Source organism: Erinaceus europaeus, chromosome 1 (assembly GCF_950295315.1).
Source record: "Erinaceus europaeus chromosome 1, mEriEur2.1, whole genome shotgun sequence".
NCBI classification, from domain to species: Eukaryota; Metazoa; Chordata; class Mammalia; order Eulipotyphla; family Erinaceidae; genus Erinaceus; species Erinaceus europaeus.
The window spans coordinates 142327231-142354333 of record NC_080162.1 but is presented as its reverse complement, the minus strand read 5'-3'; the positions used below and the strand labels follow the sequence as shown (position 1 = coordinate 142354333).

The 27103-nt window shown below is 42.8% G+C and overlaps 1 protein-coding gene across 3 annotated transcripts in view; it reads right to left on the bottom strand.

The window, feature by feature from the left end:
- Positions 1–25616, bottom strand: part of ATP6V1C1 (ATPase H+ transporting V1 subunit C1) — a 51889-nt gene extending 26273 nt beyond the window's left edge. For 2 of the 3 annotated variants that reach the window (XR_009551208.1, XM_007518855.3), the window contains exons 1-2: positions 25462–25616; positions 993–1163 (exon numbers count right to left, since the gene is read on the bottom strand). Coding sequence is in view for 1 of the 3 variants with exons in the window: in XM_007518855.3 (XP_007518917.1) it covers positions 993–1124 (132 nt within the window). In the remaining 2 variants the exon portion in view is untranslated. Of the gene's footprint in view, positions 1–992; positions 1164–25461 lie in introns of those variants that run through there. The other variant, XM_060196411.1, reaches the window with a different exon arrangement.
- Positions 25617–27103: the final 1487 nt, after the last annotated feature.

Here is a 27103-nt window from a genome sequence, read left to right as displayed (position 1 = left end):
TTAAAAATTTATTTTATTTATTATTGGGTAGAGACAAAGAGAAACTAAGAGGGGAAGGGGAAATAGAAAAGGTAAGAGACAGAGAGACACCTGCAACCCTGCTTCAGCACTCATGAAGCTTTCCCCCTGCAGGTGGAGTGCAGAGACTTGAACCTGGGTCCCTGTACACTGTAACGTGTGCGCTTAACCAGGTGCATCACCACCTGGCTCCAACAGCCTGCTTTATACTGAGGCTTTAGTAAATGTTAAGTAAATTCATTAGAATAACGAAGTTAAATTTTCCAAGCATACTTAAGAAAGTACAGGCCCAGGTACACATACCAGCACCACATGGAAGGACCACAGAACCCTTGGGAGTTCCAGTTCTATGATGTCTCTCCCTATCTCTATCTGCATTTCTATCTGAATGAAAGAGCATCCCAGCAGCCCAGAAACAGTGACACTGTGTGTGTGTGCCAGGCACTGGTACCATTAAAAATAAATATCCCCCCCTACCCCATCACTTCCTCCACTGGATGGAGGGAAACCAAGCTGCCCTCTCCCCACCCCCTTCAATAATTCCCCATGGGAAATGTCAATATGTATGAATAAAGACACCAATTGTGTGGCTGTGTTTGCAAAAAAAATAATAAATAAATAATAAATAGCCTCATTATCTAACATGTAAAAGTTGGAAAGAACAAGTATTTGAGTTGTACTAGTGGCTAGAGAAAAGAAAGCTCTGTATTATTTTTTTTAAGATGTTATTTATTCATTTAATTTATTCAAGACACAGCACTGTACCACTCTGGCATATGTAGTGCTAGGGCTCTAAGCTGGGGTCACAAGCACACCATCCTGTAGTCTACCTGCTAAGCTACCCTCCCCACTTCCTGGCAAGAATCTCCCCCCCCAGCCCCCCACTCCCACTCCAAGGAGCATGGGTATGTGTTTCTACCACAACTTGTCTGCCCCCTTCATGGTAAGCTCAGATTTTGCACAATAAACTCTACCTTTAAGTCAGGAATGTTGAACTTTGAAGAAATAGCAAGGTTATTGTTCTTTGTAGTAGCTGCATGCAATTTTTCCCATGTTTGCTGGCAGGTTTTCTCTCCAGGAGCTGATATAAGCCAGAACTCAGTCATGTTTGTTACCAGCTATTTCTTCCCAAATCAAGAGAAACTCTGAAATGTGAAACAAAACAACACAGAGAAAAATTTAAGATCACCTGTTGCTAAGCATTTGAGTCAAAATGTATGAATGAAAACAACGTGCTTCAAAACTGGTCCGATACTGGCATATCCAGGAAAAGTCAAATGTACTTACCTGGCACTAAAACCATTTAATCATAACAAGTACCTTATTTATTTGAGGAAAAAGATGCTAAAGACATAGTAAATGAGTTCTATCTTTCTTTTTTAATTTTTTATTATTTATTATTTATTTTCCCTTTTGTTGCCCTTGTTGTTTTTTATTGTTGTTGTTATTGTTAGATAGGACAGAGAGAAATGGAGAGAGGAGGGAAAGACAGAGAGGGGGACAGAAAGATAGACACCTGCAGACCTGCTTCACCACTCGTGAAGCAACTCCCCTGCAGGTGGGGAGCCGGGGGCTCGAATCGGAATTCTTACACTGGTCCTTGAGCTCTGCACCACCACCCAACTCCCAATGAGTTCTATCTTTTTATATTTATAAAGCATTCTAAAGTGGGAATTGTTCAAGAAGTGAGACTACCCAAAATAGCACTTATCAGCAGTTTCACTCTACAAAAGAAAATGGAGGAGCTGAAAATCTATAGGTTTACTTCAGCTTTCAAAGCCCAGTAAGAAACAAACAAAAAGATGGGCTTATGCCAGCTTTCTCCTCTTTGAGAAAAAAAAAAATTGAACTGATGCATTTGAACACTTCAGTAATGTGGCAAAATTGGCCTATAAATCCTACAATGTTAACCAAATAACTAGCTAATTCTATTAAACATTCAACCTCAGGAAGTCTCCACAAGTCCCTGTAACTGTGTTAACAGCAAACATTTACAAAACTGAAAAAACAAATCTTGTTAGTCTGCTTTCTATCAAAACATACCAGGCCCAGAAAGTAGCCCAGCGGTAGAGGGTAGGACTTGCAAGTGTGGAGTCCTGAGTTCAATCCCTGGCATTGCATAGGCCAGAGTGATGCCCTGGGTCCCTCTTGACCAAACCATGGGATTGTCAAAGAAAACCAAGCTGCCAAGTAACTTGGCTATAATAATTATCTATTGCTTTTTAAAACTCGAAGACCATGAGGAACCTTCCCCATTGCTTTTTTTTTTTTTAAGATTTTAAAAAAATATTTATTTATTTATTCCCTTTTGTTGCTCTTGTTTTACTGCTGTAGTTATCATTATTGTCATCATTGTTGGATAGGACAGAGAGAAATCGAAAGAGGAGGGGAAGACAGAGGTGGAGAGAAAAAATTAGACACCTGCAGACCTGTTCCACCGCTTGTGAAGCAACTCCCCTGTAGGTGGGAAGCCAGGGGTTCGAACTAGGATCCTTATGCCGGTCCTTGTGCTTTGTGCCACCTGTGCTTAACCCGCTGCACTACCACCCAACTCCTGACCCCTCCCCCATTCTCTTTACAATCCTTATTTCTCCCAGTCCTGGAACCTCTGGGACTTTGTGTTTCTGGAAGCCTCTTCTCGATCCCTTACCCTGTTACTCCACCTCTACTGACCTCAGCTGAATCAATGCAAACAGTGCCACCAGGCCACATTATGCTGCCACTGCCTTTTTGCTTTGAATTGTATCCAGAGATGCCAGGCCTGAGATATCAACCTTCCAGCTCCAATGATCTGGTGAGACCTTTCATAATACATGGTACTACCTAGTTCCATTTCAGATGGTGCACTCTCCAACAAAGTTACAGATAGATGTCTACAACTTATCCATAAGTTAGGGGCAGCTATATACCTCACAGTAAAAGTGCTTAACAGTCCAGTGTGATTAGACTTAGACCTAATAAGCTTGGCAATCTAGCAGAAAGACCTACAGATGGTATCATAAACTGTCTAATCAAATAGCTACTACTTAGGCCTAGGCACCCTCCTCTCCTACCCCCTACTTTACTTCCCTCAATCACTCCATCTACTCAACTAACTACTCAAAAGAAAGTAAGATATAGGAGGCCGGGCAGTGGCGTGGCGGGTTAAGTGCATATGTAACGAAGTGCAAGGACCAGTGTAAGATCCTGGTTTGAGTCCCTGGCTCCCCACCTGCAGGAGGGTCACTTCACGGGCGGTGAAGCAGGTCTGCAGTTGTCTTTCTCTCCTCTTCTCTGTCTCCCCTCCTCTCTCGTTTTCTCTCTGTCCTATCCAACAATAACAGCAGTGACAAAAATAATGATAACAACAAGGGCAACAAAATGGGGAAAATGGCCTCTAGGAGCAGTGGATTCACAGTGCAGGCATCAAGCCCCAACAATAACCTGGAGGCAAAAAAAAAGAAGAAGAAGAAGATATATCTGCTAATCTCTTCTGGCAGCATCAGCATTACTGTCACCCCTCGATAATTTTTAGAAGAAACACTGTATACAACTGGCCAAGAGATATACTAGCAAAAAATATTTATCAACTAAATGGCAATTATTGTCCTACTACAACATTTATTACAACCATCAAACAAGTAAATGCAGTAAAACTTGAGGTTCACTTAGACTCCACTAAAATCCTAGGTGTATTTCCTCTCTAACTTAAGGAGAGACCCCATAAACCTAATACCAATTTGGATACAAGTAACACTCAACACTAACAACTGGAGCAAGTCTAAGCTTGTCAGGTGAAGAAGGGACTACAAAAGCTGGATGAGAGCAAAAGACTGGCCCACTTAATGATGGCCTTTGTGGTCACTGCCAGGCCACTCCATCACCTGGGGCTCTAGGAAGGGAATCCTTGGATTCTCCCATAGATACAATGGGCCTAGACCTCTAATAGATCTCTCTCTCCACCATAACAGATTACTTCCATCAGGAATGTCATTACAAGCCCTCTTGTGGGCTTTTTCAGGACTGTACCCTCACTATGAAATAGCAATGGTAGGGACTGCCCCACTCTCCCAAGTGAGGCTGGGTCATCCTACTCTGCCACTCAAGGAAGACTGGTCCTGAAATGAGTGCAACCTAGAATGTCCCCAGTTTGACCATGGACTTCGAGCTCAGACTGACAGGGACTCAGAGGATACACAGGCTCCTGTACTAAAATACGAACAGTATGAGTCCTGGGTCAGATCAACATGGTAAACAGTTAATATTGTTTTAAAAGTTTGGGAGCTACTCTCTACCTTAGTCCAGCTTTCTAGTTCTATTCTCAACTCTGACACCATCTTCCCAGACAATGTTTTTAGTCCACCTGCATATTGGGATATCAAACTCAAGCAAAAGTTACCAAAGTCGTGGGCCCCCCCCAAGAACATACCTAAAATAGACTTGCTAGCTCCTTTTCACCCTAAAATCCCCATTCTCATCTGTTCGATCCCTACTTTTTAGCTCGTTCATTAGCCACTTTGTCCTGCTTTATATCTTACCACCTTTCAGCCACCAAATTGTTGAAATGATTCCATCCTAACTTCCCTGAACAGACGACCTCATCAATGTGTCCTGGAGCTTCCCCTCTCCAAAGCCCTATCCCACTAAGGAAAGATAGAAACAAGCTGGGGATATGGATCAACCTGCCAACACCACTGTTCAGCAGAGAAGCAATGACAGAAGCCAGGCCTTCCACCTTCTGTACCCCATAAAGAATTTTGGTCCATACCCCCAGAGGAGGAGGGCTCTGAACCCCACCCATCAGGACTGGGAAAAAGAAGAGGGAAAAAAAAAAAAAAAAAAAGGAAAGACACCTGAAATAGTAAGTGTGACTTAGAAAGATAGAGAAGGCAGGATTAAAGAAAAAAATGGGGTAGTCTGGCAGGTGGTGCAGTGAATAAAGAAAGCATTGGACTCTCAAGCATGAGGTCCTGAGATCAATCTCTGGCAGCACATGTTCTAGAGTGATGTCTGCTCTTTCTCATTAATAAATAAATGAAATCTTAAAAAAAAAAAAAAAAAAGAAAGAAAAGAGAATCGAGCGGTAGCGCAGCAAGTTAAGCGCACGTAGCACAAAGCACAAGGACCTACATAAGGATCCCGGTTCGAGCCCCTAGCTCTCCACCTGCAGGGGAGTCGCTTCACAGGCGGTGAAGCAGGTCTGCAGGTGTCTATCTTTCTCTCCCCTTCTCTGTCTTCCCCTCCTCTCTCCATTTCTCTCTGTCCTACCCAACAACAATGACATCAATAACAACAACAACAAACAACAAGGGCAACAAAAGAGAAAATAAATACTACCAAAAAAAAGAAGAAGAAGAAAAGAAGAAAATGGGCAAATATATATATAGACAGATAGTTATAGCAGTAATCCTATCTGTGATCTTGGGAGAACTACTTATTGCACTTTCCAATGGAGAGAATGGGGACACAGAACTGTGAGGGCGGGAATAGTGTAGAATTATGCCCCTGTTATCTTGTTAATTTTGTAAATCAATATTAAGTCACTAATAAAAAAAAGATGTAAATATGTGTTTGTAGCGAGGGAGCAGAATGCATGATCTGGAAGTATAAGGGGCCAAGTTCAGTTTCCAGCACCACATGGCAGAGTGACCTCCTGCTGTTTGTGTACTCTCCCTCTCCTCCTCCTTCTCCCTCTCTCAAATAAATATTATGTACACACCCCTTGGGCAAATGCAACACTCCTGTGGCTGTATGAAAGTACAGCCATGGATCTTTCTTTCCAAAGGTCACTACAACACTCTGACCCTCTTGTACAATCTTCCTCCCTCCACCACCAACACAACCCTCACCACATGCATGCACAAAGCCCAGAGTCCAATCCACCCAGTGTATGAACTGAGAGATAAGGAGCACAAACACACAAGTACTCACAAATATGAAAACCTACAGTGTACACATAACAATACAACCTCCACTAGGTCCTCTGTGGGTGTTGTATTGTTATGTGGAAAACTGAGAAATATTATGCATGTACAAACTATTGTATTTACGGTGGAATGTAAAACATTAATCCCCCAATAAAGAAAATTAAAAAAAAAAACCTACAGTGTCATTCCTCCCACTTCCAATGCCTTCACTTAAACAATTAGATACTTTCTAGTACCCCAACTTATTTAACCTCTCCGAAATCTTTAGTCATAATGGGCTCTCGTTATTTCAGAAACCCAATGCAACTACAGTAATCTCATCCAGTCACTACACAACTGAAACTGAAAGTAAACCGAACACAGACTCCATTCTATATACTAGATTTTTTTTTTCTAATTTCTGTTGTCATCTTCCATAAACCAGGTACTAGGCCAAATGTTTTCTACATTATTATCTCAATCTTCTCAACACCTCCAAGTGATACACATGATCTCCCCTATTTACAGCAAAGAAACTCAGACAAGTTAAATGGCTGTTAAGTCTAGATGATAATAATAAACTAGTATCTCAAGAAATTACCCTGTGGGGCCAGGCAGTGACTCACCTAATTAAGTGTACGCATTTATAGCGCAAAATGGCTTGGGTTTGAGCCCCTGTTCCCCACCTGCATCCAGAAAGCTGGGGGGGGGGGAAGCTTCATGAGTGGTGAAGCAAGCACTTCAGGCATCTCTGTCTCTCTCACTCTCTATGGCCGCCTCCCCTCTCAATTTCTCTCTGTCCTATCAAATAAAAAAGGAAATTACCCTGAGATTATTCCAACATTACTAATAAAGTTGTACCAACAACCATGTTCTATGCAGTGGTCAATAAGCTACACACAGTTGGGTAGGAAGGGCAGGATGGCCAATCCACGAGGCACTCAACCTGCCATAAAAACTGTACAGAGTTGGGAGTCAGGTGGTAGCGCAGTGGTTTAAGAACATGCAGCTCAAAGCGCAAGGACCAGCATAAGGATCCTGGTTCGAGCCCCCAGCTCCCCACCTGCAGGGGAATCACTTCACAGGTGGTGAAGCAGGTCTGCAGGTGTCTATCTTTCTCTCCCCCTCTCTGTCTTCCCCTCCTCTCTCCATTTCTCTCTGTCCTATCTAACAACCACGACACCAATAACAACAATAACTACAACAATAAATAACAAAAGGGCAACAAAAGGGAAAATAAGTATTTTAAAAAATTAAAAAACTGTACAGAGTTAACTGGCCTCTCGGGGAGAGAGGCCATGCCTAGCACAGACTTCGAAGGGGGCCACACAAAGATCAGCTTTGATTTTTAAAATAAAAGCAAGCTCTGAATTCTTGCTGACTTGAAAAACTAAAGATGTTCAACATCAAAGCTATTATAGAGGACTCACATTTAATTGCCATGGGTCAGATGGCTAGATAAATGAAATTATGAGTATATTTAATGACAGACTACTCGATCATCAAAAAGGTGACAATGTGCCATTTAGAGCAAAATAGATGGAGCTAGAGATGATTATAGTAAGTGAAATAAGAAGGGAAAGACAACTACCGGATAGCTTGCTTACATGTAGAGTAGGTAACTAAAACAAACTTGCAAAAAAAAAAATAATAATAATAGTAGCCAAACAGACTCTTGGGTCTTATGAAAACTATGGTGGTTATCAGAGAAAATGGGGGATGTCAAGCAGAAATAGTCAAAGTTTTAATTGGTGTGATGACACCAGGACTTTAGCAGTAGGTTCAGAGAGAGTAATGTTAAGAGTGAATGTCCACTACCCAAACCAAGAGACCCCTCACAGAATGGGAGGAGATCTTTACATGCCATACATCAGATAAGAGTTTAATAACCAACATATATAAAGAGCTTGCCAGACTCAACAAGACAACAAATAACCCCATCCAAAAATGGGGGGAGGACTTGGACAGAATATTCACCACAGAAGAGATCCAAAAGGCCGAGAAACACATGAAAAAATGCTCCAAGTCTCTGATTGTCAGAGAAATGCAAATAAAGACAACAATGAGATATCACTTCACTCCTGTGAGAATGTCATACATCAGAAAAGGTAACAGCAGCAAATGCTGGAAAGGGTGTGGGGTCAAAGGAACCCTCCTGCACTGCTGGTGGGAATGTCAATTGGTCCAACCTCTGTGGAGAACAGTCTGGAGAACTCTCAGAAGGCTAGAAATGGACCTACCCTATGACCCTGCAATTCCTCTCCTGGGGATATATCCTAAGGAACCCAACACATCCATCCAAAAAGATCTGTGTACACATATGTTCTTGGCAGCACAATTTGTAATAGCCAAAACCTGGAAGCAACCCAGGTGTCCAACAACAGATGAGTGGCTGAGCAAGTTGTGGTCTATATACACAATGGAATACTACTCAGCTGTAAAAAATGGTGACTTCACCGTTTTCAGCCGATCTTGGATGGACCTTGAAAAAATCATGTTGAGTGAAATAAGTCAGAAACAGAAGGATGAATATGGGATGATCTCACTCTCAGCCCGAAGTTGAAAAACAAGATTAGAAAAGAAAACACAAGTCGAACCTGAAATGAAATTGGAGTATTACACCAAAGTAAAAGACTCTGGGGTGGGTGGGTGGGTGGGTGGGGAGAATACAGGTCCATGAAAGATGATGAATGACATAGTGGGGGTTGTATTGTTAAATGGGAATCTGGGGAATGTTATGCATGTACAAACTATTGCATTTACTGTTGAATGTAAAACATTAATTCCCCAAAAAAGAAATAAATTATTAAAAAAAAAAAGAGTGAATGTGTGTGTGTTTGTCTATGTCTGTGTGTGTAACTATACTCCTAAAATTTTCTATCACTGTAAACCACTATCAAATCAATTAAAAACAGTAAAAATGAGTAGGGTAAGCTCTTATATAAGAGGCAGTGGCACCAAGCACAGAGACAGACTCGGAGAGAGCCTGGGCTCTACTGGCTGCAGGGACCCGATGGCAGAGTGAGAGGTACCACTCTAAGTTCTGAGTATAGGCTAGTGGTTCCTGGCTGAGGAGGTGTTAGCAAATCAGTTCTTACTACAGAGTAGATTTGTTTGTTCAAAGAACTTTTGGTGAGAAACATGATAGAAGATTCTTATAGAAAGCAAGTACAAATCAATGCACCAGAAGTGTATCTTGCAATTGGATACTGCAGAAACAGAACAATTTGCAGAGATGAGGGAATGGAGCAGAGACAAAACTTTAACATCAGCCTATTCCACTGGTGTGCACAGTTTGTGAGGACAGACTCAAAGGTCTAATGCACACTCATGATCTCCAAATGACTCCGCTTGGGAGCCAAGATAATGGAGCTGTAGGAAAGGAAAAGGTCAAAATCAAGCAGGACAATGGCACAATTCTTCGAATTCTCTGTAAAAATCAAAAATGAATGTAAGACCTAGTAAGGCAAGTTAACAGGAAAACTTCAGTTTGAGAAAACCCACAAAAAAGTCAACATGTCAGCTGCTTTAATATACTAAATCCTCTATGACTCAGGTTTGAAAAACAGTTGTCCAACCCTACAGTGCCAGCATTCCACCTTTGTTAAGCCTAGTGATGTGATTCACCCTTTAAAGAGGTGGACGAGAGCTACTACTTCTTTTGCACAATCCAGTATATTTTCAGTATCATGAGAGAGACTTTGACTTAGAAAATCCTAGAGTATGCAGCGGATAAAAACCAGAGGCTATAATCTGGTACGGTGCTCCACCAGTGTTCAGTGCCTGTTCCACAGTGTTGGAGAACCAATAGTGTAAATCTTATAAGCATCTGTTTTATGAGTGGCTAAGTTGTGGTATATACAGACAATACTACTCAGCTACTAAATACTACTCAGCTATTAAAAATAGTGAATTCACTGTCTTTACCCCATCTTGGATGGAGCTTAAAGGAACCATGTTAAGTGAGATAATTCAGAAAGAGAAGGGTGAATATGGGATGATCATAGAAGGTGAAAAACAAGATCAGAAGGGAAAACACAAAGCAGAAGTTGGACTGGAGTTGGTGTATTGCACCAATGTAAAAGACTCTGGGATTAGGGGGTAGGGTTCAGATCCTGGAACATGATGGCAGAGGACCTAGTGGGAGTTGAATTGTTATGTGGAAAACAGAAATGTTACACACGTACAAACTACTGTGTTTTACTGTCAAATGTAAAACATTAGTCCCCCAATAAAGAAATTTTTTTATATCTTGTATAAACATCTGTTTTGCATAGTAAAAGAAGCCTGTAGCGTTCCTAGAGACTACTCTAGATAATTTAGTTTTTGATACCTGCTTTGAGAAGTTCAAGGTTATTTTCCCTAAACTGTATTAAAAAAATCACCTTAGGAAAGTTATATACAGACAACTGCTATTTACTCAGATTACTTTTAATTAAAAACCTATGGGGGGTGGCTGGGAAGACAGCATGATTATGCAAAAGACTTTGATGCCTGAGGCTCCAAGTTCCCAGATTCAATTCCCAGTACCACCATAACCCAGAGCTGAGCAGTGCTCCAGTGTTTCTGTCTGTATCTCTCTCATTAAAATAATAAGTAAAATATTTTTAAATGTAATTATTTAAAAAAAAAAAACCAATTTGAACTTTAATCGTGTCTTTAAAATGTGCTAGTCCTTCTAGCATGTTTTCTCATAAAAAATAAAAAAAAAAAGACTAGGGAGATGGCCCAACAGTAAAACACAGAACTTGGAAGCTGAAGCCGAATTTGATCCCCAGCACTGCATGTGCTAGAGAGCTGCTCTGGTTCTTTCTCTCTCTCATTAATAAAGCAGGGTATCTTTTTTTAAAATGTTTTATTTAAAAGGGTCAGTATAGTCAACAAAATTAGCTGTGTAATGTTGCTAGGCTTGGGGGCTGGGCTATCCTTGTACTAACTTCAGAATCAATAGCATATATCATCTTGGGAAGTTATCATTGTGTTTTGTAAGCACAGCACTGTTATACACAGTGCCAGAGGTCACACCGAGGGCCACACAAACAGGTTTGCATCCAGCGCTGAGTCACCTGCTGAGCCCTGGTAGCGCATCTGCCTCCTGGTCACCCTGGCCCCTTCTCTCTTGCACCTGGGTCCTCTTGCCAAAGCTACATCAACGATTAATACCTTTTCCCTTCCTTCTGGCTACTGCAGCCTTGGATGTTTCCCTACTTCTTCCATCAAAGGTCCTTGCACTTACCAAATATAGAACTTCAGCCTATCTACCAATCACCGGACTACTCAGAGCCTTAAAATCCTCAGCTGACCCCATAAAGATTTTTGGTCTACACTCCCAGAGGGATGAAGAATAGGGAAACTTCCAATGGAGGGGAGGGGGTATGGAACTTTGGTGATGGTAATTGTACCCCTTTTATTCCACAATCTTGTCAATCATTATTAAATCACTAATAAAAAAAATCCTCAGCTGATTACAGAGTTCCAATAACATCATTATATCTCTTTTAATAATCCAGCTCTTCAAGCTGATGGTAGTTTTGCAAATAGAAGTTTTGTTGCATAGAACATTTATTGAATGATACATTTTTATCTCTCTCTACTCAAGACATGGCCAAATAACAAAATAAGCTTTTTCTCCTTTTGTGGTGCTGGCTTTTTATGCACATGCATGATTCCATCAAGTTCAGGCCATTCCCCCCCCCATCTATTTCACTGTATATAAAGACAAAGCAAGAAGGAGAGAGAGAGTTGGGGGGAAGAGGGAAAGTGAGGTGTCATAGCACTGCCCATTAGGGCGCTTCCCCTTGTATCAGGCACACACCTGTGGGGGTTTGCCTGGTAGCTATTTCCAGACACTTGAAATCAATTTATAATTTGTTCTGATGACATATGTGGAAAAAAAAATGTCAACCTGTTCCCAAGACTGTGGGAGAACTCTAGTGGTTATCTAGGGGGTTGGGGGTGGGGAAACAGACCTTTGGTGACAGCAGTGATAAAAAAAAGAAAAAGAGTATACCATAAACCATTACTCAATAAAGCTCTAAAATTAGAAAAAAAAAATTCTGTCCTGGTAACAATATTAAATGATCTAAAACTGCAGCTTCTTAAAAGACAGTAGTAATATGAGCTATTACAGCAGATGGCACTACTATACCACCTACATTCTAGAAAACGTTACAATCCAACAGATTTTCAAAGCATTTCAAGAAATTAAGGAGGGTCCTATTCTCTCATCTTGTTTTTTTTTTTTAATATTTATTTATTCCCTTTTTGTTGCCCTTGTTTTTATTGTTGTAGTTATTATTGTTGTTATTTATGTTGTTGTTGTTGTTGGATAGGACAGAGAGAAATGGAGAGAGAAGGGGAAGACAGAGAGAGGGAGAGAAAGACAGACACCTGCAAACCTGCTTCACCACTTGTGAAGCGACTCCCCTGCAGGTGAGGAGCCGGGGGCTCAAACCAGGATTCTTACGCTGGTCCTTTTTGAGCCACGTACGCTTAACCCACTGTGCCACTGCCCGACTCCCCCATTCTCTCATCTTACACATACATGTTCCACCTACTAAGCTTTGATCAGAAGGAAATGAAATAATGGCAGGAAGATTCTCAATAAAACTAGAGGCCAGAAATTCCAGGAAAAATGGGTGAAAAATTACGAAAAAAAAAATTCCCTTTTTACGAGGACCTTCTTTAGAATCTGACTGTCTGAAAAGAAAGGAGGAAGTAATGCCTTCTATCAAATTTATGGTGGTGCGTACATTTATCTACTTAAACCTCCGGACAGCAGCACTCAAGAGGTCCAAATGCTCAATGCCACACAGAAGGCAGATGACTCCAATCCCTCTGACTAAAGACCAGGTTCTTGGGGGGTGGGGGGGGGGGGTGGATAGCACAATGTGATTCTAGATGCAAAGAAAAGCGGGGAAAAGTTCAGATTCCAGTGGTCGGGCGGTAGTGCAGTGGGTTAAGCGCACATGGTGTAAAGTGCAAGGACCGGCATAAGGATTCCAGTTGGAGCCCCCGGCTTCCCACCTCAGGAAAGTTGATTCACAAGCGGTGAAGCAGGTCTGCAGGTGTCTGTCTTTCTCTCCACTTCTCTTGTCTTCCCCTCCTCTCTCCATTTCTCTGTCCTATCCAACAACAATGACATCAATAATAACAACAACAATTACCACAACAACGTTAAACAAGGGCAACAAAAGGGGAAAAAAGCTTCCAGGAGCAGTGGATTCATGATGCAGGCACAGAACCCCAGCAATAACCCTGAAAGCAAAAAAAAAAAAAAAAGAAGTTCAGACGCCTCATCTAGCAGAATTTATTGGGCCTGCAAGGCTTCCTGAGTTATGAAGCTGAGTACAGGGGTCCCAGGGTTATGAGTGAATCTCTCTTAAAGTAGTCACTCCTTTATTTGAAAAACCAGGAGGACTTGGATGCAGGCCATTTTCCTTAGCATGGCATAACAGAATTTTTTTTTTCTTTTTTTAACCAGAGCACTGCTCAGCTCTGGCTTATGATGATGTGGGGGATTGAACCTGGGACTTTGGAGCCTCAGGAATGAAAGTCTCTTTGCATAACCATTGTGCTTAGCCAGGTGTGCCACTGCCTGGCCTGTCTCTTTATCCCCTATTAAATACACTTTTAAATTTCATTTTAATTTTTTTTTAATTATCTTTATTTATTGGATAGGGACAGCCAGAAATCGAGAGGGAAGGGATGATAGAGAGGGGGAGAGACACCTGCAGCCCTGCTTCACCACTTGCAAAGTTTTCCCTCCAGCAGTTGGGGACTGGGAGCTTGAACCCCGGTCCTTGTGCAGTGTAACATGTGCTCAACCAGGTGTACCACCAACCAGCCCCTAACTCCCCAATTTCTAGAGTGTAATATTAATACAAATCCCTTAACAGAACTGTAGGAAGGAATGAAGGATTAGGGATAGCATAATGATTATGCAAAGACTTTCATGCCTGAGGCTCTGAAGACTGAGATTCAATCCCCAGCCCTACCATAAACCAGAACTAGAAGGAAGGGAGGAAGGGAAGGAGGGAATGATGTAGCTAGACTTTCTACCTCCCTCTCACTCAGTCTCCCTTCTTGGGAATGACTAAAGTAACTGCTGACTCAGCCCAGTCTACTTATGAAGACTAACCCAGGTAGAAAATATTGTTTATTTATAAATGCCATGACTGTGCACTTACAAATTATCCTCCCTTGGTTTTCATAACTTACTTTCCTCTCCAAATGACTTGGAAACCTGAAAGGTCAGAATCTGACCCTCTTCTCTGAAGCCCTGAGGCCCAGCATACAGGTCTCGGAGGTTCAGTGTGATCTATGAAGACTTGTTTTAGGGCAAGGCAGTGGGGTACCAGGTTGAATGTATACTATAATGCCCAAGAACCCGGGTTCAAGCTCCCAGTTAACACCTTCACATTGATGAAGTGTTGTAGGTCTCTCTTCCTCTCTCCTTATTTCCCCTTCCCTCTCAATTTCTGCTTCTACCCAGTAAAAAAAACAAAAAAATAAATTTTGGGGGGACCATGTGGTGGCACACCTGCTTAAGCACACACATTATATATAGCATGCAAGGACCTGGGTCCAAGCCCCTGGTCCCTACCTACAGGGGGAAAGCTTCATGAGTGGTAAATCAAGGCTGCAGGCATCTCTCTCCCTCTCTTATCCCCCTTTCCTATAAATTTCTCTCTGTGTCTATCTAATAAATAAATAAATAAATAAGAAATAAATAAAAAATATTTTTTAAAAAGACTTGTTTTTTAAAACTTTGTTAGGATGCATTTGACACTCTACTCAGGAATAAAAATAGTCTTATTGCTAAGGTCTACTAAATGTCTTGGGTACTGAACAGTAGTCCAAATTCCTTCCAGGCCCTTGAGCCCTGATATATGTTAAGTTTAAAACTCTCTAGATATTGTTTGATGGTCCTCCTGCAGAGACCCCCTAAGTCAATTTCTAGTGGGTTGTTTATTTCTTCTTTGCCAGTCTGACCTGAAATTTCAGCCAGGTTACAGCTTCCTCGGTTACAATCTAATTCAGTCAAACTAAAAGCCTTTGCTTGGTTTCTCCTTCCTAAATCATGGCCCAGAAGGCACTCCAAGCAGAGAACCAGAGGGATCAGAGTCCACTTCACTTATAACCTGTCTCTCAGTTCCTATATTACCTGTTGGTCAACAGAGAAGCATTTAGTCTTTTTTTAAAAAAATATTTATTTATTCCCTTTTGTTGTCCTTGTTATTTTATTGTTGTAGTTATTGGTGCCGTTGTTGTTATATAAGACAGAGAGAAATGGAGAGAGGAGAAGACAGAGAAGGGGAGAGAAAGATAGACACCTGCAGACCTGCTTCACCACCTGTGAAGCAACTCACCAGCAGGTGGGGAGCCAGGGGCTCGAACCGGGATCCTTACGCCAGTCTTTGCGCTTTGTGCCGCCTGTGCTTAATCCGCTGCGCTACCGCCTGACTCCGTTTTTTTTTTTATATAAATTTATTTATTTATTTTCCTTTTTGTTGCCCTTGCTTTTTTTTTTTTACTGTTGCTGTAGTTATTATTGTTGTTATTGATGTCATCATTGGTGGATAGGACAGAGAGAAATGGAGAGTGGAGGGGAAAACAGAGAGGGGGAGAGAAAGTCAGACACCTGCAGACCTGTTTCACCGCCTGTGAAGTGACCACCCAGCAGGTGGGGAGCCGGGGGCTCGAGCTGGGATTCTTGCACTCTGCCCTTCATGCACTTAACCCGCTGTGCTACCTGTTTTGTTTTTTAATTGCCATTTGGGTTACCTCTAGGACTCAGTGAAGGAAATGAGAACCCACTGCTCCTAGAGGCCATTTTTTTCTTCTTCACTTTTTCTTTCCTTTTTCTTACTTAACAGGACAGAGGGAAATTGAGAGGGGATGAAGAGGAAAAAGACTGACACTTGTAGACCTGCTTCACCACTCGTGAAGCATCCCCCCTGCAGGTGGGGAGGGAGGGTGGGAACTCAGGTCCTTTGCAAGATAACAACTGTGCTCAACTAGATGTGCCACCACCAAACCCCTGAGAGAAGTGGTTCTATCACAGCTTTCCCCCCCCCCTTTAGTTTTTTTGTCTATCTCAAGCAAGTAAGTATGGTGTAAGTTACATATAACATGAACTCACAAATACATAACATACTATTATAAAGTCAAAAGGATTATAAAGATCTAACTTGTTACTATTTTCCTAATCTAAAAAAGAAATTATATATCACAGGAGAATGCCAAAAAGTTTTGCAACTATTAAAAAAAAAAAAAGGGACAAGGTGGGAAAAATAGCATAATGGCTATGCAAATAGACTCTCCTGCCTGAGGCTCTGAGGTCCAGGTTCAATCCCCCCACATTAGCATGGCTCTGGTACCAAAAAAAAAAATAAATTAAATAAAAAATTTAAAAAGGGGAGTATTTCTAGGACATAGGTTGCTAGCATTTACTAAGAGTTATAAGGTATTTACACACCATATAGCACAGGGCTAACAACCAAAATATATAAAGAACTCAGGGCCAGGTGGTGGTGCATCTGATTAAGCACACACATTACAGTGCACAAGGACCCAGGTTCAACACCCTGGTCCCCACCGGTAGGGGAAAGCTTCATGAGTGGTGAAGTAGGGGTGCAGTTATCTCTCTGTCTCTTCCCCTCTCTACTTTCCCTCCAATCTCAATTTCTGTCTCTATCTAATAATAAATAAAATAAAGGACTCACAAAATTCAATAACAACAAAAACCATCGAAGAAAGGAAGGGTTGGAGTGAGGTAAGGAGGAAAGAAAACATTAAAAAGAAGAGGGGAAAAAAAATCAGTGACAGTTACTTTCAAAATAGGAAGGAAGGAAAACCAGATGCCAAAGCTCTAAGACCATTTATTATTCGCTGTACCACTACTTATGGGAACTTGAAGGCGATGGATTATCTTCCTACAACAACTGTTTTGAAAATAAAGTAAAATAAAAACAGTAACTATTATAACACAAGAGTGACAGTATATCACACCAAAGCAGAGGATTCTGGGGAAGGAGGGAGAGGGGTGTGTGGAGGGGCTCTGGGGTCCTGGTGCAGGATGGTGGGGAAGGACCTACGTTGGAGGAAAGAGTATCTTGCGGACACCTATAAGGGGAGATGAGAAGATGTACCTGTGTGTCGATAACTGCACTGTAAACTCCCCAATCAAGTGGAAAAAGAAAAAAAGCAACGAAACTGAATGGGGGGTGGGGGGTGGTAGTAATAGAAGAGCTAGTGTGTGTGTGTGTGTGTGTGTGTGTGTGTGTGTGTGTGTGTGTGTGTGTGTGTGTGTGTGTGTGTTGTGAAGGTATGAGGGTGGCCCAAGATCAGGTAGCCATAGAAAACTTTAAATAGGTCAATTGATTTTTTTCTTTTTGTCATCATCAGGGTTGCAGCACTCCTGGCTGACTGGAAGGAGGTTGCAGGGGAAGACACCCCAACAATGATACTTCCACCAATATAGTGGGGGGCAGGCTAGACTACTGGTCTAGCTCATAGCAAAGCAGGTACACAATCCAGGTGAGCTCTTCTATTGGCCCTATCAATACTTAACTGATTTTAGGGGTTTGGCAGTAGTGCACCTGGGTAAGCACACACATCCCCAGTCACAAGAACTCAGGTTCCAGCTCCTGCTCTCCACTTGCAGGGGTGAAGCTTCTCAAGAGGTGAAGCAAGTACTGCAGGTGTTTGTCTCTCTCCCTCTCTACTTCACCCTTTCCTCTCAATTTCTCTCTGTCCTACCAAATACAAAAGGTGGCGGTAGAGGGAAAAATGAGGGAAAAATGGCCTTTCTGGGAGCAGTGGATTTGTCATGCCAGCACCAAATTCCAATAATAACCCTGGTGACAAATAAATAAATAAATAAATAAATAACTGATTTTAATTACTTAAGCAGGTTCAGCACTTAAATCCAATACTTTACCAATTTCAATACTTTGAAGAAACCAGAAATTTATCTCTGAAATGCAACATAACAAATAATAAGTTAGAACTAAAGGGGATCTACAAGCAAAGCTACTTTTGTTTCAGTCCTTGAAAAGACATAGCTAATTAAGCGGCTTATTTCAAAAAGCAAAACAAGATGTGAGGGCGATCCGGCTGTGACATGTCACCCCACTGATCGCCAGGGTTGATTTCGGCTGATCTGGCTGGCTAGGCGGGTGTCCCCTTCTTCCCTCACCGCTCCAAGTGCGTCCCTGCTGAAGCTGCGCGCTCAGTCAGAAGAGGACGGCCTTCCCCAATAGAGACGGACCGGCCATTGGTCGAGGGTATATGAATAGCTGCACTCCTTTGCTAGAACCTCCAAACAAGCTCTCAAAAAGCAAAACAAAGTATACCTCAGGTATCTGTGAAATATCAGTCTTGTAGTCAGTGCAAAATACAACTCACCTAAAAAGGCTGCCATATCTTACTCTAGAAATTGTTTGATAACACCATACAAATAAAAAGAATAACTGCTTTTACCTCTTTGAATGTTAAAATTCTGTCCTTCAAAACAGAAGAATCTGAATTAGGATTGTGAAAGGAGCTTATTCATAAGTTGCTAAAAAAAAAAGTTTCCAATAATTTGAGGAAATATTTTGGTAATGTTATTTTAATAGCTCATTAGTATTCCCCTTAACAGACTACTTAAACACTTTCTTTTCTCTCTCTCTCTTTTTCTTTTTTTTTTTTTTTTACTGGAAGGTTAATGGAGGGGCTGAGTGGTGTCACACTGGTTAAGTGCACACATTACTGGAAAGTTAATGGTTTACAGTAGTTGCTGGCACATGGGTACAACTTCTCATCTCACCAGGATATAGGTGAGATGCAAAACACCCCCACCCCCAAATTAAGTCCATCGTCTTGTTCCAGGACCTGGAAGCTCCTCCTCCCCCCACCCCTCCCCAGCCTCCTTCCCCAGAGTGCTTTGCTTTGGTGTAATACATCAAGCCAGAATTTTGAAAATTATTTCTTGAAAGGTGAAATATTCCTTTATGTTTCCCCTTTCTGTTCTTATTTCTCAACTTCTGTCTGTGAGTGGGATCATCTCATATTCATTCTTCTCCTTCTGGCTGATGTCATTTCACATGATTCCTTCAAGCTCCATCCAAGATGAGGTGAAAAAGGTGAATTCAGCTATCTCAGGCACTCATCTGTTTTTGGACACCTGGCTTATTCCAGATATTGGCTGCTATAAGCATAGGTATACACAGATCTCTTTGGGCAAGTGTGTCTGGACAGGTTAACAAAATTTAAATTGTCAGACGTTATCTTTAAATAATCCTTAATTTTGCAAGCATTATTTTCAACTGAAACTTTATAAATGCTCTACAGTCCTACTCAAGACAACCTGAAGTTCATGCTGTAAGTATACATAAGTAGTTAATCTCTAATAGATGTATTTTATGAACAAGTACCATCTTCGTCTTCCACAGTTAGCTAAAGTTAAACATGTAATAAGTCAAGCCTTATTTCCACATTGATGCCTATCACTGAGTCTAGAACAACGTTTTCCCGGTAAGGCATGGTTAAGAAGAAAACAGCACATGGTGTAACATTGAAAAATGTCAGGCTGGCCCAGGTGTCCAACAACAGATGAGTGTCTGAGCAAGTTGTGGTATATATACACAATGGAATACTACTCAGCTATTAAAAACAGTGACTTCACCATTTTCAGCCCATCGTGGACGGAGCTTGAAGAAATCATGTTAAGTGAAATAAGTCAGAAACAGAACAATGAATATGGGATGATCTCACTCTCAGGCAGTTGAGAAACAAGATCAGAAGGGAAAACACAAGTAGAACCTGAACTGGAGTTGATGTATTGCACCAAATTGTAAAAGACTCTGGGGTGGGGGGTGGGGGGGAGAATACAGGTCCAAAAAGGATGACAGAGGACCTAGTGGGGGTTGTATTAGTTTTCAGTGGAAAACTGAAAAGTGTTATGCATGTATAAACTATTGTGTTTACTGTCAAATGTAAAAACATTAATCCCACAATAAAGAAAATTTTTTTTTAAAAGTCAGACTGGGTAATATCTCCACTTGGTAGAGCACAGTGCTAGTCAGTATGCCTTGAGGCCTCAAGGTCCCAGGTTCAATCCCTAGCACCACCATAAGCCAGAAATGAGCTCCGATCTCTTTCTCTCTCCCTCACCCCATTAAAATAAATCCTTATAATTTTTTTTTAATGTTGGAAAATTTGTCCTTTCTGGTAAAGGTCCTTTCACTGGGTGGACAAGGTAAGAAAGGTATTGTATCTACACATTAATGAAATAGTCATCAGAATCTCAGCTCTCAGAAACTTCCTCTCTGCCAGGGGAAACTTAGCAGTGACCCACAGGGCAAATAATTACTTCCAAGGCAGAGTATTCTCTGATGCTACATTCATGGCTCCCAAAGTGTGTCTTCCCTTTCCTCTGGGGGTTGGTATTTTCTAATAGTGAATAGAACAAGTGTCCACATTTCCTAGAGGGTGCAGAGAGCTCCAACACAATGTATTCTAGCCTAAAGTTAAGCAGCGTAAAGACTCAAAACATTTGTTCCCAGCTCATCAAACCAGTCAGCTTAAGACTCTGCTTACTGTTAATGACAACCACTTATTAAAAGTGCACTGTGTGGGGCTGAGGAGACAGCAATAATGGACATACGAAGGACTGTCATGCCCGTGGCTCTCAGGTCCCAGGTTCACTCCTCAGCACCACCATAACCAGAGCTGAACAGTGCATTTCTCTCTCATTAAAATACAATAAGATATGTTAATAAAAAATTAAATGTACTGTGTGCTGTGCTCAATGATAGTACTTCAATATACTAAACAATTCATTGTTAAATTCCTTCAAAGTGATGTCACATCACCTTCATTTGCAGAGACAACAGTTAGATGTCATGGTGACACAGTGAAAACATACATTTTAATACTGATTTATTAAAATACCATTCTCAACCTCTCTATCCCCAACATCTAGCTGGGTGCCTGTCACTTAACAAGTACCCCAGTATCTTTCTGGCAGGTAAATTACAGTGTCCTGTTCAGTATTTCACTGCCTAGTAGTACCTCTCTTCTCCAACGGGATGTTTGAGATTCGTCCCAACGTGGTGCTCTGCACCAAACAAATGGGAGCAAGGCAGGGGACAAACCTACACAAAATATCCACAGCCCATGAAGAGACTAAGCTGAAAGCTGCTTCACAAACAAAATCTCCCCATGGGAAAGTTAATCCACCTGTTAACCACATCAGTCCAGGAGGTAGTCCAGTGGATAGGGTGCTGGGCTCTCAAACATGGGTTGCAGAGTTTGAGCCCCAGCACCACATGTGCCAGAGCCATGCTCTGATATTCTCTCCCCCTTCCCATCTCTTTCTCATAAATGATTACATAAATCATTTACAAGTTAACTTCCTACTCACTGACAATTGACTTAAAGCATTCACCAGTCTATAAAATGTCATTTTGCATATATCTATCATTATTTTATTTAATTAATTAATTTATTTATTTCTGCCACCAGGGGCATTGATGGAGCTCTGTGCTGGCACAACGAATCTACTGCTCCAAGCAGCCATTGTTTTTGTCCCTCCCACCTTCCCTTCCTTCCTCCTTTATTATGATAGAGAAATAGGGCCAGAGAGGGGGACGAGAGAGAGAGAGAGAGAGATACCCCTGTATCTTCTCCACTGTCTGTGAGGCTTCCCTCTGCAGATGGGGGCCAGGGCTCAAACTAGGTCCCAGCACAAGGCAGCTTGTGCTGTTCACCAGTCGCAACACCATCTGACCCCTATTTCACCTTCCACTACACAGACACTTGCCTCAGATACAGAGTCTATGCTCCACCTTTTATCCTTCGTATAACCAAGAGAATGTCTTCAATACCTATCTGGCTCCTTTTGCAACTCAAATGTGTGGCAGATTTGCACAATGACATGATGCTGTAATTACTTCCCTACTGAAGAAGGCTTTTGTTTCATTATAGTAAAGGGGGGGGGGGGCCCAGAAGACATGGGAATCTAAAAGGAAGTAAGTTTACAACTATAATGCCATCAAATTCCACATCCGAAGACTAAAAAAGATTTACTTTTTCAGACAGGTCGGAATATATACAAGATCAACATTTACCTAAGAAGGTGGCCTAGGAGGTGGAACAGTGGGTGAAGCACTGAACACTGGAGTATGAGGTCTTGAGTTCAGGCCCCAGAATCACAAATGCCTGAGTGATGCTCTGGTTCCCTCTCCCTCTCTCTCTGCCTCTGGTGTTATTAAAGAAGTTTTTAAAAACAGTAATAATAATACATATACTTATAAAGTGGTTGAATTTTTTTCAACTGGGAGGTTTAAAAGAAGGCTGACTTAAAGCAAGTGAAGAACTACACGAAGATTCTCTTCCAAAGGCTTAATTTCTCACTGCAGTCTTGTTTTTTGACCAAAGAAATTATTTCACAAGCTGTGGAAATAATCACAGACTCTGAATTTTGGAATCTCCAGAAATGTTTAGGTTGGGGGAAAAATTAATATAAAGGAGGGACAAGCAAAATCTAAAAAGTGAGTCCTTCCCCGCCAGCCTTAACAGCTGAATTACAGTAACCACCCAGCTCTGCAAGCATTTACTGCACTAGATATGGAGTACTATTTCCTTAGATTGTATCTAGTTCCTGCAAGGTATACTAAAAGTGAAGATCTGCGAGTTCTCGGGCATCACCCTGAGGCTCAGCCTTCAGCATAATTTAAAACTTGCTTATTGTCAAAGAACTGTGATTCAAAGCCTGAGTGTTTCAGCTCATCTTGGCTGCTAATGATCTCCTCCAAAGGAACTGTAAATTAAATAGCTTTACCCAAATTTCCAGAAAAGCAGTTATTAAAGCACTGACTACCACTTTCAAGTCCCTGCAAGCTGTCCCACTAGAAAAAGTCCACCCTAAGTGCTGACTAAAAGATTACAAAGCTCTTCAGGAAAATGAACATGCTCTCCAGATATGACTATGGTAATCGTCAGCAAGAGTGATTATCCCCCCACAGTCAGAAGACCAGGGAAGTTAAACTGGACTTAGACAAATCATTTTGTTTTGCATTTCTAATATCTGGTAGGTTCCTATCTACACAATAGTATATTCACTTACCTTCTCTCAAAAACCTGGGAGAATAAAGTAAATATAAAAGGTAATTGAGTCTTCCTTGTGACTCTAGTTCAATAAAAGCTACTTGAAGCAGATGGCATTACCAAAAAAATTAAGTCTGGAAGGTCAAGGCCAATTCTTGTCCAGGTTCCCACCCAGGTTATTCAGAACTGTCTAGGGAGTAGATACAACTCCCCACAGTGAGTAATAGCAAACAGAATTCAATGATTCTTACCATCCCTCCACTTGTTAGTCCCTCTAAGTGTGAGTACTACTAAACAGTCTCCTTAATTTCTCAACGGAGAGAAAAAGTATCCTGCTTTCAAACAACTCACTTCCAAACAATTCAAGCTACCTTGCTGGCTTTAGGCAGGATCACACATCTCCTTGAAGTGGTCTTCCCTCATTTGTTTTTGCCATTGTCAAAAAATTACAAAATTACCTTCTCAAAAAGCAGATCTCACTCAAGATGAAGATACTGCTGGGCCCACTCCCCCATCTCACATAGCTCTCACCTTCCCCTGTCCCACCATACTCACTACATCTTCTCAAAAACTTTATCTCCCCACCCCAGTCTCTGAGGTCATCCACAGGTCCCTCAGTCTGAAATATTTCCACTTACACATTCACAACCTTTTCAGATGTTCATTCAAAAGTCATATCCTCCCCAAAAGCCTTCTTTGAAGTCATGTCCCTGGTGAGCTTTTCAGGCCTTCAAATCTTGTGGATTTCCCTGCCTACTAAACTGTTCCCATAGCTCACTATTTCAAATCCCACTGGCTTGCCAAGGCCACATTTCTGATAGTGCAGAATCCTATATGTGTCCCTGCTCCACAATTTCATCATAGACTATTTAACACTTTTCTTTCTTTCTTTCTTTTTTTTTTTTGCCTCCAGGGTAATCACTGGGACTCATAGTGCCTGCACTATGAATCCACTGCTCCTGGAAGCCATTTTTCCCATTTTGCTGCCCTTGTTGTTATTGCTGTCATTGGATAAGACAGAGAGAAATCTAGAGAGAAGGAGAAGACAGAGAGGGGGAGAGAAAGATATGCAGACATGCTTCACTGCTTGTGAAGTCAACCCCCTGCAGATGGGGAGCCAGGGAGGCTCAAACTGGGATCCTTGCACCTGTCCTTGCACTTCATGCCATGTGCGCTTAACTGGCTGTGCTTCTGCCTGATCCTCTACTTAACACTCCTTTTCATAAATATCTATAACCACATAGTACTTTAATGTGTCTCTGTGTATGACCTATCTCCCAAATGTCAATACAAAATCTGAAGGTTAGACAGTTTACACCCCCTCCTCTTAGAGCAGCACTGAATACTCAGCTCAAACTGAAATATTTGATTTTTTCCTTGCATATCTTTTTTTTTTCCCTTCTGAAAAGACTATCAGTTTTCCACTCAGCACTATTACTCAGAGGATTCAATTTGCTTTATGCAATTCTCCTTTCCAGTTCCTTTCCAGGATGTTCTTGCCTACTCTTAGTCCATTCTAATAATAATAAAAGATGACTTGTTGGGGATGTACCTACTTGACCGCAAATGTTACAATGGGGGGAGAGGGGGGGTTTCAAAGCCTCTGCTCCACACATGCAGAGGGAAAGCTTTGCAAGTGGTGAAGCAGTGAAGCTTCAGGTGTCTCTCTGTCTCTCTCCCTATCTCCCTCCCCTCTGAATGTCTCTCTCTCCACCTCCCCCCTCCTCAATTTCTGGCTGTCTCTATGCAATAACGATAATTTTAAAATAAAATAGATAATAATTGTATGAAACAAATCAGCCTGAGTTTTCTGGGTGTTTGCTCTCCAGTTCCGCAAGAACCTGTACCAGGTGCTCTGGGAGGGTCCCCTGCCTACAGTGAGGGGCCACTCGTCCCTTCAAAATGCCATCCCCCAACCAGACGGCGGGGCCCCCTCCTGAAGGCTCTGGGGCTCCCTGTCACCCCCCCCCTCCACCCTGGATGGTCCCCCCTGAAGGTATGGGCTTCCCTGTGACACCCCTCCCCCGGGCTGGTCTCCTCCTGAAAGTTCTGGGGCTCCCTGTGACCCCTGCCCCTTAATGCTCTGGGGCTCCCGGTGACACTACCCTTGGAAGGGTCACCCCTGGAGGTTTAGGGTTCCCTGTGACACCCCACCCCCACCCCGGGCTGGTCCCCCTCCTGAAGGCTCCAGGGCTCCCTGTGACCCCACCCCCAGGGCCATGTCACCTTCGTCCTCTCCAGCCCAGGACGAGGTTATGTGACGACCAGGCTGCAGCCATGTGTCCTCGGGTGCTTCCTGGGCCCTCTGTCCCCCGCCTTCTGTTTCTTACAGACAGGCCCTGCCTGGCAGCGCCCAGGTACAAAACAGACAGACATTCAGTCTGTCCCCAGGCCCGGCCTTGCCCGTTCCCCCCACCCCCGGCTGCAGAGTCCCCAGGGGGCACAGCCGTCGCTCACTGACCCGGGATAGGACGGTGTCACTCCGGCGGCGGCAGGGCAGACGTTAACCGCTCAGCGCTCCATCCCCGCCCGGCCCCGGCGCCGGCCTCCCTACTGCCTCCAGCCCGGCGCCCACCGAGCGAGTCACGTGCCAGCCGGGGCGGTCAGCTGACCGGCGCGCGCCGTGCGCCGCCTACGCGCGCGCCACTGCGCAGGCGCAGCTGCGGACGCCGCCGCCGAAAAGGCGGCGCTGGGAACTCTGGGAGTCCCCGTATTCCACAGTCCCGGGACTCCGACTGGGAACGGCCGCGCGGTTCCGCGGGTGTGCGTGCACGGCGTCATCCATCGCGTTGCCTAGCGGCCTCGGGCTTCTGCGGGTCGGTCTGCACCTCCAGCCCTATGCAATCTGCGCTGACTCTTTCTCTTTCCTGAGTAGTGCAGGCTCGCTGGTTGACGGTTTCTTTTTTCCTTTTTCTTTCATTCTTGCTCAGCTCTAGTTTATGGTGGTGATTGAACCTGGGAGCTATGCACCTCAAGCATAAACCACTGTGTCAGTTGCATTAATCTCTGGGTAGCTTAGCACTTTTTAAAAATTTCTTTATTGGGGGATTAATGTTTTACAGTTGACAGTAAATACATCTGTTTGTACATGCATAACATTTCTCAGTTTTCCACATAACAATACAACCCCCACTACATCCTCTGTCATTCTTTTCCAGGACCTTGTACTCTCCAGGGTTATCACTCGATGCCTGCACTACGACTCCACTGCTCTTGGAGGCCATTTTTTCCTATTTTTGTTGCCCTTGTTGTTACTGTTATTGTTGTTATTGTTGTTGGATAGGACAGAGAGAAATAGAGAGGGGAGGGGAAGACAGAGTGGGGAAAGATGGGACACCTGCAGACCTGCTTCACCGCTTGCGAAGAGACCTCGAGCCTGGATCCTTACCCCAGTCCTTGCGCTTTGTGCTATGTGCACTTAACCCGCTGCGCTACTGCCCGGGCCCCCACCCTTTCTTTTTCTTTTTAATTCTCTTTATTTTTTATTATCTTAATTTTTTTGGATAGTGACGGCCAGAAATCAAGAGAGAAGGGGGAGATAGAGAGGGAAAGAGACGGGCGGGAACCTGCAGACTTGCTTCACCCCTCGTGATGCTTCCCCACTACAGATGGAGACCGAGGACTTGAACCTGGTTCCTTGTGCACTGCAACATATGCACTCAACCAGGTGCGCCACCACTCGGCCCCTCTTTTTCGTTTTCTTTTTAACCAGACGGTAAGCTTTGGCTTATGGTGGTGCAGGGGATTGAACCTCTGACTTTGGAGCTTCAGGCATAAAAGTCTCTGCACAGCCACTGTGCTGTCTACCCTCACCCCATTGATTCACGTTTTCCATTCAGCCTCCTTCAAGTTAATTCCATAAATGTTCCTGGAACCCTTAGTTTGCACTAGTATCTTGGTTGGTTCCTTTTTAAAAAAGAATTATCTGGGGGGGGGGGGGGCGGTAGCACAAGCAGTTTAAGCACATATGGCGGCACTAAGCGCAAGGACCAGCACAAGGATCCTGGTTGGAGCCCCAGCTCCCCACCTGTAGGGGGCTCGATTCACAAGCCGTGAAGCAGGTCTGTAGGTGCCTTATCTTTCTCTCCCGCTCTCTGTCTTAC